Source organism: Lutra lutra, chromosome 2 (genome assembly GCF_902655055.1).
Source record: "Lutra lutra chromosome 2, mLutLut1.2, whole genome shotgun sequence".
Lineage (NCBI taxonomy): Eukaryota > Metazoa > Chordata > Mammalia > Carnivora > Mustelidae > Lutra > Lutra lutra.
This window is the reverse complement of record NC_062279.1, coordinates 181,164,043-181,180,204: the sequence shown is the minus strand read 5'-3', so window position 1 is coordinate 181,180,204 and position 16,162 is coordinate 181,164,043. Positions and strand designations below refer to the sequence as shown.

At 39.5% G+C, this 16,162-nt stretch overlaps 1 protein-coding gene across 1 annotated transcript in view; it reads left to right on the top strand.

Moving 5' to 3' along the window:
• The first annotated feature begins 635 nt into the window (after positions 1-635).
• GABRA4 (gamma-aminobutyric acid type A receptor subunit alpha4) overlaps positions 636-16,162 on the top strand; it is a 69,391-nt gene continuing 53,864 nt past the window's right edge. Inside the window, exons 1-2 of the mRNA XM_047719214.1 lie at positions 636-948; positions 1,370-1,488. Coding sequence (XP_047575170.1) covers positions 863-948; positions 1,370-1,488 — 205 coding nt within the window. The 5' untranslated portion in view covers positions 636-862. The remainder of the gene's footprint in view (positions 949-1,369; positions 1,489-16,162) is intronic.

Below are 16,162 nucleotides of genomic sequence, written 5' to 3'. Positions count from 1 at the left end.
AGCACCCACAGTAAAGGAATTTGGTATCTTTACAGCAACAGCTTGGCAGATATGTTGAGCCCAGAATGAAGCTCAGGGTCACTTTCTCAGTTTGGCAAGCGTCTGCCCAGTGAATTGCAACCCCTCTCACCAGGAAGAATCCTCTTTGTTTTCCTGCCCCGCTCCAAAGTTCCTCCTCCCCAAATTACCTGAAAGGGAGAGTCCCAAAGTTTGTTTCTGTCCATACTTGATCCCTGATCCTCACCATGGTCTCCCATCCTCATGCCCAGCCATTCCAGTCATACAGCTCCTTCTCCACCTCCAGCCTCGAAAATGGGTACAAAGCAGGGCCTGGAACAACCAGCCTAAGGAGAGAGAAGCTTCATTGGTGAAATCCAAATCCCAGCAGGAAGGGGGGGGGCGGGGAGTCAGGAGGAAAAAGTAGAGGCAAAGCAATGCTGCGGGCAGGGACCCATTTGGGGTTGGGGATGGCAGTCGTGAGGAGGGGCGGAAAACCGGAGTTAAAGGTTGGAAAGAACTTGCTCAGCCTTTCGGTGCAAGCGCGGCAATGTTAACCTCCGAAGCTTCCCGGTGCGGGCACGAAAGGGTGTTGAGCGGTATACATAGCTCTCCATACACATTGGGAGCTCAGCGAGAAAAGGAGGGGGCGATGGCAGGCAGGTTCCGCCTCCCCCTGGCCCGCGTGCACACACGCGCCCACCGCGGCTCGGGCTGGCTGAGCGCGGGCGAGTGTGAGCGCGGGCGAGTGTGAGCGCGAGTGTGCGCACGCCGCGGAGAGCCTCTGCCCTCGCCTCGCACCCTGTTCAGGGCATCTTGAGAGCCTGGAAACGTGAACAGGCTTAAAGTATGGCATGTTGCAAAGATGGTTTCTGCCAAGAAGGTACCCGCGATCGCTACGTCCTCCCGGGTCAGTTTCGCCCTCCTGCACTTCCTGTGCCTGGCGGCTTGGTGAGTTCCCTGGGGTCCAGAGTCACAGGGGTGGAGAGGTGGCCAGCTCCGGGCCCCCGCTGGCCGCCGCCCCTCCCAGGGCAAAGCAGACCCTCCGGTCTGGACTGTAAGGTCAGGGGCCGCAGCTGGGCTTTCCTGTGCCCAAGTAGACGCGGAAAGCAGAAGGGGCACCGGGTGCAAGAAGAGTGTGGGTTTTGGGGTGCGTGTGCACTGGGTGCGCCTTTCTTGACCATTTCTCTGTCCCCCATCCTTCAGATCTGCCTCCTTCAGCTTGGGGCAAGAGACTCTTTCCCTAGAAGATAAACCTGTTTCCACCTGTTCTGTAATCGATTCTTAAAACAACCCCTTCTGCCGTTTTTGTTTTTCGTTTTTTTTTTTTTTTTCTCTTTTTCTTCCCCCCCCTCCCCCCTTGCGTTTGCAGTTTAAACGAATCCCCAGGAGAGAACCAAAAGGAGGAGAAATTATGCCCGGAAAATTTTACCCGCATCCTGGACAGCTTACTCGATGGTTATGACAACAGGCTGCGTCCTGGATTTGGGGGTATGAACGATTTCAAACGCTCACGTGTGTCCTGTCTGTCCCTCTCTCGGTCTGCCTGTCTGTGTATCATTAGGTATGCCTCGAGTGGAAAAATGAAAAATCTCTCTCTCAGTCTCTCTGTCTCTCCATCCCTCCCTCCCCACCCCCCTTCCCCTTGATGAGACCTCTGACAAGAAGACCGCCCCCACCAGTACTTTCCCATCTCCCTGCCGCCTCAGAAGCTTTGCCTCTCCCCCACACTAATTACCTTCCGGGACCTAACTGCTGGGTGGGGGAGGTTGGAGGGAAAGAGTCAAAAATGGGAACTTGGGGCTCGGTTGCCCAGCTGCGCTGCACCCTGAGAATGGACTTCCCCTGCACCTGGCCACTTTGCTCAGAGCAGGTTGCACTTGAGGCAACCAACCGATCCCAAGTCCCTTGTCCTCCCACGTGGTATCTGTCCCTCTGCCAAAACCTCGCCACCGTGTTCTACCTAGGACATGAATCTGGGGCACGAAGCTGCCCGCTCTGCTAGAGAACCCAGTCCTTTGCTGTTCTCCTCCACAGTGGGATGAATTTTTACTTTATTTGGGGGAGATGGCATTTACTTCTCTTCTAAGACTTTGGAGTCAGAGGTGTTTCAGCTTTATTTCTTCCTTAAGTATTTATAATGACTATAATAGAGGCACATCTATTAACTGTACTGCTGCTCTCTTGCATGTTCATATTCTGTTCGCTTATATAATGAGAATCTCTGTGGCAAGCATTGTGCTAGGCACTGTGTTCGCAGAATCTCAAGATATGATTCTGACCCCCAAACACCCGTTTAGTTGCTCAGTCCAGTTCAGAGAGAACACATGACTTTACTCCAAGTGTCAGCTCAGGTCTTCTGACCACCAAGTCCCTGTTCTTTCCAATTACACAGAGCTAGTTGTGCACTGGGAAGTGAGCTGAAGAAGAAACAAGCTCTATCTTAAAGGAACCTCTTAGTAGTAGTAGCAGTAATAACAGTAATAACTACTAATATTGTATTTATTTATTTGAATTTTCATATATACCAGGCATTTTATAGGCATTACTGAGAGTAAGTTCTTACTATCCCCATTTTACAGATAAAGAAATTGAGGCTTGGGAAGTTAAGTAACCAGTTCAAGTTCACAGCTGGTAAGTGGCATGGGTAGGATGTGAACCCAGGTCAGGTTGTATATTTAAGAGACAAACCCATGAAGACTGAGGGGATATCAGATGGTATGTGGCAAGCATCACATGATATTAGCAGCACAGGGCACATTAAGCTTCCTGACTTGAGTGTGTGGAGAAAGTGAAAGGGAGCAGGACATTCCCGTGATAGAGGACAGAATTAGATATGGTCTCAGGTTTGAAAGAATTATCAGAAGTAAAATAGAATTGGAGAGAGCGGAGCTGGATGATTTTTTTGGAGTCTGATGAGTCTGGTTCTTCTCATTAAACAAATGAGGACACTAAAGATTAGAAATGGAAAGTGATTTATACAGGGACAGAGAACATATTAATGGTTGGCTGGAATCAGATCTTCTGATCCCAAACTTTTTCTGGATTTTATTGAGAGGGTTATAAGGGGTCGTTGAGGGTATTAATTGAGTTTTTGCATGTCGACAGTGATAAATCTGAATGAGAAGGATGAAATATTCTCCTAGTTCTTCTCACATTGCCTCTCCAGGAGTAGGATATTCAGCCCTGCATTTGCCATCATGCAAATCTGAAAAGAGCCTTCCTTGCAGAAGTGAATCATTTATCAATGCACAATCTTTCACAAGTGACTGAGAAATTATCACTTTATATCCAAAAAAGAATTTTGTGGAGAATATTTCAGATGACGTGTTATCACTGAAGACTATATTATATCAATAAAAGAAGTTTTATCCTCCCATAAAGGTTTTAAACATGACATTTTAAGTACGGAAAAAAAAATAACAGAAATACCAAATCACATGAGTTTAAGTATTTATTAGAGAATTGATGTGCCTGAACATAAAGTGAAAAATTATAACTGAAATGATATGGTTTTATTATTAAATGGCGGAAGTTGAAATAATACCTGCCCAATTGGTTATAATACAAGTACAACTCAAAAAGAAGAAGGAACCCATCGTAGATGCGTCCCTTACACCAACCACCTTGTCCCGTAATATTGTGTAGACAATAAAATGAATGAAATCAATCTATGTAAGCCATTGCTAGATTCTGGCTAGCTACAGGATTGCTGAACTGTCTCAAGGGCATTATTAGTCATCTCACTTGTCACTGCCAAGTGATCTGCATTACCTACCTGGGGATATTTTCATAGTTTTATGGGAAAAGGTTGAATTCACCTTACTTCAAGTGTTAGCAGTTACTTAATCATTAAAAATTTACTATATTACACAATTTTTTTGGCTGTGCTCATAAATATTTGGGTAAACGTGATTAATTTTTTTTGGAAATGGGTCATTCTCTGTAAAGGCATAGCATACCAAATGTGACAGGGGAATCGTAATTCTCACCTGCCCAAACCATGTAATCTGTTTATAGGATGTTGTAAATGAGCATCACTGAAAATAATAAGAAAATACTCATTCTTAGCACAGACTCTTGGATACCACAAGTTTGGTCCCTTCTTTGACATTTCAATACTTTGTGGAAAGTTTGGCATTTTAAAAATAAAATGAAAACAATTCAGACTTTGGTCAGCTTGCTATAAATACAGATTTACTTCCTGGTCCCTTTAATCCTACTTCTGCTCTTTGTAGAGCATTTACTTTATATCTGTTTATACAACTTAGCTGTGTTCCATTTAAAATAAAGCTAAAAGCAAAGATTTGAATTGAAATTGGATGGTTTGTGATTGTTCAGTAGGCCGGCAGGGGTTGGAATAGATTTGGAAACTAAATTGCATATTTTTAACTCAGCGGCACAGCTTGCAACAGGGAAGTAAAAGGAACTGAAATCATTCTCTTCTTTTCATCCCTCCAGGGTCTCCTCTCCCTTGTCTCCCACGTTCTCCCATTGGAGAAGAAAAGGGGAAAAGGTGAGAAGAGAAGGAAGGAGACATGGTGAGAGAAGCCAGATTGGGACTTTTGAAGGGGTGTAGTTCTTTTGGCCTCTGACAAATCAGTCTGCTGTCATCTTGAAGTAGCTTGCATCCGCTTAGAAGTGGCATGCAAGTGTACCCTTCCATAAAGGAGCTAGAAAATCATTCCCCTATGCTCTTCGCTGCTTTCAACACTGTTCTACACCATCTTAAAAATGCACAGCTAAGGTATTAACCTCCAGGAGATAGCTTAGGAAGCCAGCCCTTAACCACTTACATATATTGAAGGATTACACAACCCTTGTACATTTCAGTCTTTTGAGGCACATGATCTGGAGTAATAAATACTTCGACTAATGATAATTGCCTTGGATCATCTTCCACAACCTCCCTGAAATGGGAACAAACCATCAAGTCAGTCTTGCAAGGTTGCTCACTAGCCTAGTTGGACTTCACGTTAGTGAGGTCCTCTACTGTTTGGAAACCTTTTTGCATACAATATTTAATAAGATTCTCATAACAACACAAAGAGATAGGCAGGGTGGGCATCATCCCTGTTAGAGGGGAGGCTGGGAAAAGTTCCAATGAATTGCTCAAGAACCCTAAAACTACTAATAGACCACCAATGGACCAGGCAGCTGGTCTATTGCTACATCCACTTCTAAAGCTTTCTTACATCCTTCTGTTTACCAAGAGTGAAATTTTCATTAACATACCTTCTTGTTCCTAAGTAGGTTATTAAAATAAGCAAAACTGCATTTCCCCCAAAGGAGCGAAATGAGAACTTTTATTCTAAAGCTCTAATAACATTTTAAAATAGAAAAGCAAATATGGAGAAGTATATATACTTAGGTAAATTTGGAATAAGTTCCCTACACAAATAAAAATATTCTTGCAATGTTTTCAAATGATCTATATTCTAGCCAAAATGCACTAACCATGTGCTAGCCTTATTAATTGAATGTCTACAGAAAATAAACTTTTTAAAATGTGTAGACAAAAAGAACACCTCAAATCCCTAGGGCAACAGAAAAGTAAAGCTTCATTCTCTTTTGATTTGTCACTGTCATTTAACATCCATTTGTTGAACCAATAGATATTGAGATCACTATGTATCAGGAACAGTGTGAGGTTGTAAAGGTATTATTCTGAATCAGACACAGGCCCTTGTGAACTTTAGAACTAAACAGTGTAGAGAGATAAAAATAATAAAGAAACAAATAACAAAATATTAAGGATAATGCTGTGGAACAGGCTAAAAGCATGCTAAGATAGAGAATTAACTGGGTAAGGGATCTACTTCAGATACATTTTCAGATGGTGAAGAATATCTTGTAAGTTGAGCCCTGAAGGTGATGGATATGGAAAAGGTAAGCAAAAGCTGTTCTCAGGCAGGAAAGAAAGAAAGAAAGAAAGAAAGAGAATGAGTGTAAGGATTCTAAGGTAGATGATAAGTTAGTGTGATTCAGACAGTGAAGGGGATTTGGTGAAAGGCATTCTGGGAAGGTAGTAATAAAACAAGAAAAAGAATCTCACAGGTCTAGCTCCTTGTGGTAAGCAGAGGCCAGAGCAGGCAAGGCCCTTTGTAAAAGAGTTTAGATCCTTTTTTAGTGAACCTGGAAGCCACTGGAGTTTTTTCGGTGGAGGGAATGACCTGATATGACTCAGATTGTAATGTGATCCCTTTGGTTGCTGCATAATAAAAAGAAAAACTTAGATACAGAGGTTGGGCAATATTGGAACAAGGAGACCAGCAAAGAAGTTTTTTCTGGGGTTGTGGGGGAGGTTCTCTTTGTTAAGTTAATGGTGGCTTGGTATACAGCAGTAGATGTAGTAAAGATAGATTTAGGTGGAAAAATTGAGGCACATTTTGGAGGTATAATTCAACAGATCATTGGAGATGGATTTCATATGGGTGGTAAAGGAGAGGGAGAAGTAAAAAAAATGACTCCTGGATTTTTATTTTGAGAAAGTGGGTAGAGGATGGTGCTTTTTAAATTAGGAAGGAGGGAAAGAGGGAGAAGAGAGATGGGGGTGAAATCAAGAAATCAGGTGCGGATATGTGAAGAATGTTAGAGTAAATATGTGGAGTCCTAGTGGTTGTACATATTTGGATATCACAAAAGAGTTTTAACTGCAGATACACAAGAGTGTCACAGCATACAACACTATGAGAATAGATCCCTAAAAAAGAGTATAGAAAGGGCAAGGAGACCAGAACCAAGCCTCAAAGAACACTAACAATTGAGGAAGGGCAGAAAACCTAGAATTGTCAGAGGAGGATGACTGTGATACAGGTGGGCACTCAGAGCCTGTGAAATTCTAGAAGTAAAGAGAATGGAATGTCTTAGGGAGGAAGGATGAGAAGCCTCTCAAATTCTTTTAAGATTAAGTAAGATAAGGCTAAACACATGGAGATGTTTCATTTCATTTACTTTTCATCAACTCCTTATTAATCATATGATATGTGTCAGGCACTGTTCTAGGATGGCACCGAGAAATGCATTAGTAAACAAAATAAATGCAGTTCTCTGCCTTCATGAGCTGACAATCTAGTGAAAGAGACAGAAAATGAGCAACAGAAATAAGTAAAATATAGTGTCCGAAGTCGATAACTGCTATGGAATATTAAAAAACAGGGGAGGGGCTGTAGTTTTAATGAAAGTAGTAGGAAAAACTTCAATGAGAAGGTGATATTTTGAACAATGATCTTAAGCGGGTAAAAGGAGAAGCCACGTTTGTGTTAGAAGAAACACTGTGTGTGAAACCACCAAGCATGCAAGTTAGAGTTGCTATAGTCAAGTTTAACAGGACTGAGGAGTAAGAAGGGGTTGGTATGATACAAAAATGAGGTTGTGTAAAGCTTTGCAAGCTGATAAATACTTTAGTGTTACTTTGAGTCAGATCACAAGTGATTAGAGGGATTCTAACAGGGGCAAGTCCTAAACTGCCCAATTTTCAAAGACTCATGTTGGTTGCTGTAGTGACAAAAGCCACTTAGGGTCAAGGGCAAATGCATAGATGTTTTCATAATTAGCTAGGTGAGAGATGATGGATGTATTGACCAAGCCAGAGGCATGAAGCTTGTGAAGTGGGAAGAAATGATCTGGTTCTGGCTAGGTTTCAAAGCGTTGGTCCACTAATGACAGCTAAATGAGGAGTGTGAGAAAAAAGGAGGTGTCTGACACCAAAGTTTTTGACTTGAACACCTAAAAAATAGAGTTGCCAACACTGTGGCAGAAGCAGATGAGGGGTGTGAATGAACAATTTGTATGTGGATATGTTAAGTCAAGATGCCTATTGGACATTAAGTGAAGATGAATCTGGAAAGCAGGATGATCGGTATGTCAATATATATGGTACTTAAAACCAGAAGACTACAGGGACCATCAAGAGATTAAGGATGAGGTGTGCCTGGGTGGCTCAGTGGGTTAAAGCCTCTGCTATCAACTCAGGTCATGATCCCAGTGTCCTGGGATAAAACCCTGCATCAGGATCTCTGTTCAGCTGGGAGCCTGCTTCCCTTCCTCTCTCTCTGCCTGCCTCTCTGTCTACTCATGATCTCTGTCTGTCAAATAAATCTTAAAAAAAAAAGAGAGAAAGATTAAGGATGATATGAAAGAGGCACAGGTATAGAATTCTGAAGTCTCCAGTGTTAAGAGGTGGGGAGTTTGCAAGAATCTCTGTCCCAAGAAGACTGAGGAGGGGGCCTTTGACATAGGAGGAAAATCTCAGAGGATGCACACTGGATGGTGAGTAAAAAGAGGAGGTGTGATTGATCATTCACTTCTTCTTCTTCTTCTTCTTTTTTTTTTATCATTCACTTCTTAATGCTCCTAATAGATTGAGAAAGAACAGAACATAAAATTGTTCACTGCTTTTAGCAATATCTACCTCTTCGCTGATTTTGACAGAGCAGCTTTGGTGGTGTGGTGGATGTAAAAATCTGATTGGGGGGGATGGGAGGAGCCTCTGGATTTTTGTACAGGGGAGCAGAGAAATGGGGTGGTTAAGTGGAGGGAGAAGTTGGATCAAGAGAGCTTCTTTAAAAATGGGAGAAATTAAATTATTTTTTTTTAAAGATTTTATTTATTTATTTGACAGAGAGAGATCACAAGTAGATGGAGAGGCAGGCAGAGAGAGAGAGAGGGGGAAGCAGGATCTCCGCCGAGCAGAGAACCCGATGCGGGACTCGATCCCAGGACCCTGAGATCATGACCTGAGCCGAAGGCAGCAGCTTAACCCACTGAGCCACCCAGGCGCCCGAAATTAAATTATTTTTTAAGTCCATGGAAACAATGCTATAGATAGGGAAAACTAGATAGTGATGAAAGGAAGTTAAGTGGCTCCGGAGCATGAAAACCAGGTTACAATAGATGACAGAGTGAAAAGAAAGGGAAGAACTCGAGGCAGTGTGTATGGATTTTTTTTTTTTTTCTGGAAATTCAAAATGTGAAGGGGAATAGAAAGAGGAAAGTTTGCCTTCTTTTAAGATTAGAAATATCAGAATACATCTGTGTACTACTGGAATAATCTAGTAGGGGATAATGTAATATCACAGTGGAGGGAAGGGATAACTGAAAGAAAGACGCCCTTGAGATGATAAGAGACTACAGAACCCAGAACATAAATTTACTTTGTTATTTACTTGGTACAGCAAAAAAGATGTACCACCACTGTCGTATATTTGCATTTTCTTTAGGGCAAGGATATTTGGTGTTTCCCCCAAAAGGCACTGTAAAATCTAGATATAGGCTATTAGTAACTTTATGGAGATGTAAATAATATTTCACTGGGCTGTTTGTTTTCTTTTAGGTGAAAAATACATCAACGTTCATTATATTATTTTCTAGGCCTTTTTATTGTGTTTCTTTTTAAAAGCTTCTTGTATACAGAGCTGGATTCTGAATTAAGAATACTTGTTTAACAATTACTCTCATTATTGGTCCGTATGTGACCTTCTTCTTCTTTTTTTTTTTTTTAATTTTTTTATTTTTTTGTGACCTTCTTTTGATCTGCCCACCCATCCATTCAGTCGTTCATTGAACTGTCATAAACACAGCAGTTCAGTCATTGAACTGCACAACGGTGACAACTTCCATCCTGCTAGGGAGTCTCCCTCATCCTCTCCTCCTGTCTGCCCCAACCACAGTTACCACCATTCTGAGTCCTTTTTAAATTATTTCATAATTTTTCTTTGAATATTACTTTAACTCAACTTTTATTTAAATTTCAATTACAAAAATTTAGTGGTTTTGAACATGTTCTATATTAGCTTTAGGTGTGTTGTTGTTTTTTTTTCCCACTTAATCGCGTATCACTAAGATTCATTCTTGCTGTTGCATATTGCTATAGATCATTCATTGGATTGCTGTGTGATATTTCCACTTCATAGGAACCAGTTTATTCATCTTCTCTGTTGGCAGTAGGCATTTTGCTTATTTCCAAGATTGTGTTGCTGTGAATATTCTGGCCCAAATTTCCTGCTGTAAATGTGCAAAAGTTTCTTTTGCATATATATCCAGGAATGGATTTTTCTGGATCTTCATGTAAGTGGGAGTTCAACTTGATGAGATAATGCCAAACTGTTTTCTGTGGTGGTTTTACAAATTAAAACTCTCATTTACAATGAATATGAGATTCAGGATCCACAAAACCTTCAACCATATACATATACATACATATATATGTATGTGTGTGTGCATATATATACATACATATATGTATATATATACTTGAAATGGCATTGGATTGTGAAATAGTTAGAATTTTCTGATTCTGAATATGGTCAAACATCTTTCAAACCTTTATTGCCTATAAGAATTTTCCTTCTGTGAAGAGCATTTTCGTCTTTTGCTCATATTTCATTGTTTTTTAAAATGCTCTTCTTATGTATTTAAGTACTTTAGTCATTTAAAAAGTTGACCTGGATTGATAGAAGGATCATAGGACATAGGAAACACTATTAATGATATCTAAGTAAAAATTGATAGCTCTGTTTTTCCTGTGTTATCAATGGGTATCTCTTCTTTGTTTATTCTGTAAGAAGGCTAGCATTTCTGTATTTTTAGTGACAAACAAAATTAGATATTTCTTTAAATATATCACTCAAGATTCCTTGTTGTTATTATATGTCCTAAGTACTTGATTTTTAGAAACACATCAGCTGTGTTTTGTAAGCTGTAGCTGGATGCATGATCTTAGGTGGCTGAAAAACCAGAAATATGTCCTCAAGTGGGTAACTGGGGACACACTAGGAATAAGGATCGACATCTTTCAGTATTAGCAAAACATCTGAGGTCCTTCTCCTGGTGTTACAGCAAATTGGATACTGTTATTGGTGGAAAAAATTAAATCATTATATCTTTTGACCAAGTCCATACAGCTGAAGTAAAGTTAGCAGTGGAAAATTATCTGACACATTGTGAATTGTTTTTCTACTGTCCACCCAAGTTCAACTCATTAATAAGATGGGACTATTCTTCTGCATTTCATCTTGGTAGTTTTGGCTCTTTCTTTCAGACCCTACTGAAGATGACTTTGTTTGCCTTATAAAATGCCAACTATATTTTGGGGATTTAAAAACATTCCCCCATTACCAAAGAAGTAGGATTTTTAAAATAAAATATGTCTTTGATGTTATACAAATGCATATAACATTTATGAGAAGTCCTTCCAAGCCCAAAATTATCTGGTTTCTATGTAATTATGCTCTTAGTAAGGTTGATTTGAATGTCCTAAACAGTAGTGTTAGGGGAAGCGTCTCTAAGAATTATTCTTAATTACATAGCGACCATTATTCATAGAAAACTGATTTATTGGAAACCCATTACATTGTGGCCTGAGATTAGTTCTGGGAAAGGATACAAATATAAATAAGACACATTTTCTGCTTTAATCAGGAAATATTTTTAGCTTAACTGGTATAACAAATGAATCCAAGTAATTTTTCTTTTTAGGAAGTTTGAAATCACTGGTGGGATGATATTAAGAACACAGACATGTAGATATTCACCACCTAGTATGTGCAAAGCACTATGCTAGTTGAGAAGTTCAAGAGAGGATTAAGATTTCGTCTTTGCTGTTAAGGGAAGAAAAACAGACCCAAGCAGGCTATAATAAGATAGGAACAAAAGCATAGAAAGAGCTGCAAGAACATAGCTCAGAAATTAGGCATAAACAAAATTTAGGAAATTTAGATATGGCGTGTTATGTAATAGATAGGACATTACATAAGCAATTAACTACTGATTTATTATTTAATTATATCATTAACATAGTAAAGCTAGAATGTACTTGGGAAATCAATACAAGGGGGTTATAATTCTGGCTCTGGCGTATGATATTTAAACTCTGTGAGCTCAGTTTCCAGATCCATAAAATTCTCATGATAATATCACCCCTTGAGTGTGTTGTGAGAATTAAATGAAATAGTGTATGGAAAGAGGCTAGTAGCCCTCCTGGCACATGGTAGGCCTTCAATAAATAGAATTATTATATCTCTGCTCTTTGTTCTTTAGGGAAAAATCCTTTTCCCTGTGAGTAGTGACATACCAGCATGCCCCGTGATCTTGTTAACCTCCATCCTTGTTGCTGCATTCCTAGTGTAGGCCGTCATCATTTCTCAACTGGGCTGGTATGGCAGCCTTTTATAAGAGCCCTTCCTCTACACTTGCTCCTCTATAATTTACTGTTCATACAACTGCCAGAGTGATTTTATAAAGAATATAATTCAAATCATATAATTTCCTTACTTCAAACTCTTGATGGCCTTCCAATGATTAAGGGATAAAAAATCAAACTTCCTTATAGCCCAAGGCAGAGCTGAACTGAATATCAGACGGAGGAAACTTTGGGAAAGAACAGAAGAAAATTGTTTCTTTTGTGTTTCTGTATGCTCTTGCTTGGGAGGCCATTATAAAATGCCACAGACAGAGTAGCTTAAACAATAGCAATATCAAGGTGTCAGCAGGCTTGGTTTCCTCTAAGTCCTCTCCTTTGTTGTGGATGGTTATCTTCTCTGTCTTCACATGGTCTTTCTACTGTGTGGTTTTGTGTCCTAATCTCCTCTTCTTTTAAGGGCACCAGTGACATTGGATTCGAGTCCATCCTAAAGACCTCATTTTAACCTAATTTCCTTTTTTAAAGACCCTAATTCTAAATATAGTCATATTCTGAGCTACTGGGTGTTAGGACTTCAACATATGAATTTGGGAAGAACATAATTCAGCCCATAACAACCTCTCCATGTGTGGCCCACCTGTCACCAGGATTTCTACAAGTTCTTTTCCATGTAGTTTTAACAACTGTCACTAGAACATGTATTTTAAGTATGTTGCTTAAAAGATGCCCCTTTAGGGGACACCTGGGTGGCTCAGTGGGTTAAGCCTCTGCCTTCGGCTCAGGCCATGATCCCAGGGTCCTGGGATCGAGCCCCACATCCAGTTCTCTGCTTTGCGGAGAGCCTGCTTTCCCCTCCTCTCTCTGCCTGCCTCTCTGCCTACTTGCGATCTCTCTCTCTCAAATAAATAAATAAAATCTTTTTTAAAAAATGCCCTTTTAGAATATGGACTCAGGAGTAGGTCTCTGCCCACTGACTGGTTTTCATTCTGTTTATGTGACTTTCATTTCTTATCATTCTCTTCCTTACCTGCTTTGCGCCAGCCTCACTGGCCTCTTTTCTAGTCCCCGAACACAGTAAGGTCTCTCCTGACTCTGAGCTTTTACCCTGAAGTACTTTATGCTTGGAATGACAATTCTCTCTGTTCTTCTAGTGACTCATGTTTACCCTCCAGATCTCAGTTTAAAAGTTTCCACTTTGAAGAGTGGCTCAAAAATCTAGGCTTTCCCAGCCTTTTACTCCATTACCAGCCTGTTTTCTACCTCTTATGAATAAAAAGATTCTTCCATTCAATTTATTTCTTTATTATGTACACTCAGACTCTCCTAATAGCATGTTAACTCCCTGAAGCAGGGAATTTATTTATTTATTTATTTATTGTGTTTAAATTTATTTTATTTTTCAAATTTTTATTGAAATTCTAGTTAGTTAACGTGTAGTGTAATATTGGTTTCGGGAGTAGAATTTAGTGATTCATTACCTACATATAACACCCAGTGAGACAGGGAACGCCTAAGTCTTGGTTACCACTCTCGTACCAGGGCCTAGTACAGAACCTGATACTCAGCAGGTGCTCACTCAGTGAATGTTTATTGAGTGAGTGTCCAAATGAAATCTCTCTTCCAATCACATATTTTTAGAACCTCACTTAATCTCAAAGACCTATATGATCATGTAAAACAAATACTGAATAATGTCACAAACAAACTAAACAATACGAAGATTGTAATTCCGGACATAAATATTTTTCCAAGAATCATTAAGAAAGTATTATGTAAGAGTTGGAAAATACCCATTATTATCATGGAATCACTGTATCTACAAGACTTAGCATAACCCCACACACCTTAAAGTAAATTTGTAAGTAAAAATATCATTGGCCTAATTCCTCTCCTATACTTCCCTTACTCCCATTGAATACTTACAGTAATAATATTTTACAGGACATCGTTGGATAAATACTATTCTAGAAATCAGATGAACATAGTCTGTAAACTAGAATAAAATGAACTGTATCACCTAAGGAGTTGCTAGAAATGCAAATTGCCAGGCTCCACCTTAGACCTACTCAATCAGCAGGGCTAGGGTGGGGGCCCAGCATTGCTGCTTTAACAAACCTTTGGGTGATTCTGATCCAATGAAAGTTTGAAAACTACTGCCCTAAATTGATCTTTAAAGTAACTTTTGATTCTCAAATTCCAAACAAAGCAGAAGATCTTGAAGGATGAGAGGGAAAAAATGAAACAAGAGGAAACCAGAGAAGGAGACAAACCATAAGAGTCTCTTAATCTCAGAAAACAAACTGAGGCTTGTTGGAGGGGAGGGAGGTGGGAGGGATAGGATGGCTGGGTGACAGACATTGGGGAGGGTATGTGCTATGGTGAATGCTGAGAATTGTGTAAGACTGATGATTCACAGACCTGTACCCCTGAAAACAGTAATACATTGTATGTTAACAAAAAAATTAAAAATATATATATATATAAATAAAAAAATAAAGTAACTTTTGAATTCTCAAGAATCTTATCAAACAAAGGGTTCGGTTGTCAGGACATATGCAACCTTAATTATTTTAAGTAACTTATTTTCTCTGTTTTCCAAAGTGTTTTTTTTTTTTTCTTAATGAAAGCTCATGATGGATCAATTTAATCTATGACTTTTCTTTCAGTATACTTACAAAGTATATATTTTTCTTAGGATACTTATTTAAGCAAGAATTTTCTCATTCTTCTCCAAATTATTTTTTTTTCCTGTGGCTCAGTCTTTGTTCTATACAGTGAGAAATATTCTGATTCATTTTTATGAAGACAACTTTAAACCTAGGGCATTAAGCTATACCAACTACTCTTTCTCTTCCCCCACCCTTGGCATAAATCCAATTGCCCAACCAGTATCCAAAGGAAATAATCCATTTTGATAACAGATGTTATCTTTCCAGTATGGATTATGTAGCTTCTGGCCAAACAATGTTATAAACTATCATTTAAATGGTGTCCAAGAGGGCAACAATTTTTTAATTTTTATTAGTAATAAAAAAGGTATATATAATAACTTACTATCATTATTGAGTGCATTATATTCTAGAGACTGGGACAAGTCATTTACATTTATAATTTCAGTTAATACTCATTAAAACCTTTACCTCTCAGGATTCATGGCTTGACTAAGATTATATTTAAAGAGTGTTAGAGCCAAATTTAAATTCCACAGTTCCTGATTTTAAGCACCATGTAAACCCAGATTGTGGAAATCTCCCTTTGTCTAAAACCTGTGTCACCCCCATGGTCAAGATGCCCCCACCTTTTTCTTCTGCCAAACACACCTATGTGTTTGTTTCTGAACCAGCCTTATTTAGGCTTGGGAAGAATCTCAGTAGTGGCCATTATCAGAAGCAAAGAGAAACTACTCCTTAATAAGTACTCTTGTAAGAGAGTCACTGTGTTCAGGGTTTCGTATGAGAAATTCCATTTGATCCCTATCAACAGTCTTGCCTATATCTGAGGCTGCTGCTTCTGAGAGGTTCCGTAGGCCGCTCAAAATGAAATGGCTAGTAGGTGGCAAGAAGTGAATAGGTCTGACTTGTAGGAGAGTTTATCTTTGATCTCAGTCACCAGTGGATGGTCTGCCGATTGTTAAAGCTGACCTGAATCATTTCTGTGCTTAAGTTATTTCCCAGAATTGTCAGCTCTCCAAAGATGCATCCCTTACAACTCTTAGGGTTTGTCTCCTCACTCTCGTAGTTACATTTCCTCTTTTTAACAGCTCGATGGCCAATCAGATGATGGACTATAAAAAATTACAAAGGCTGAAAGCTTTTTTCCCCCTGCACTGCCTGTCATAACAGAGCCTGGAGGTGATGTGTTTTTGAAGAAGCAAGGCTCCCCTAAGTAACTAGGGTGGTATTTTTTGTTTGTTTGCTTGTGTGTTTTGCCTATAAATAAACACTGCTTTCTGGTTCTGTTGTTCTTTTGTCTACATTTTTTTTTTTTTTTTCATTTTTGGAGAGATGCATCATCTCACTGAAA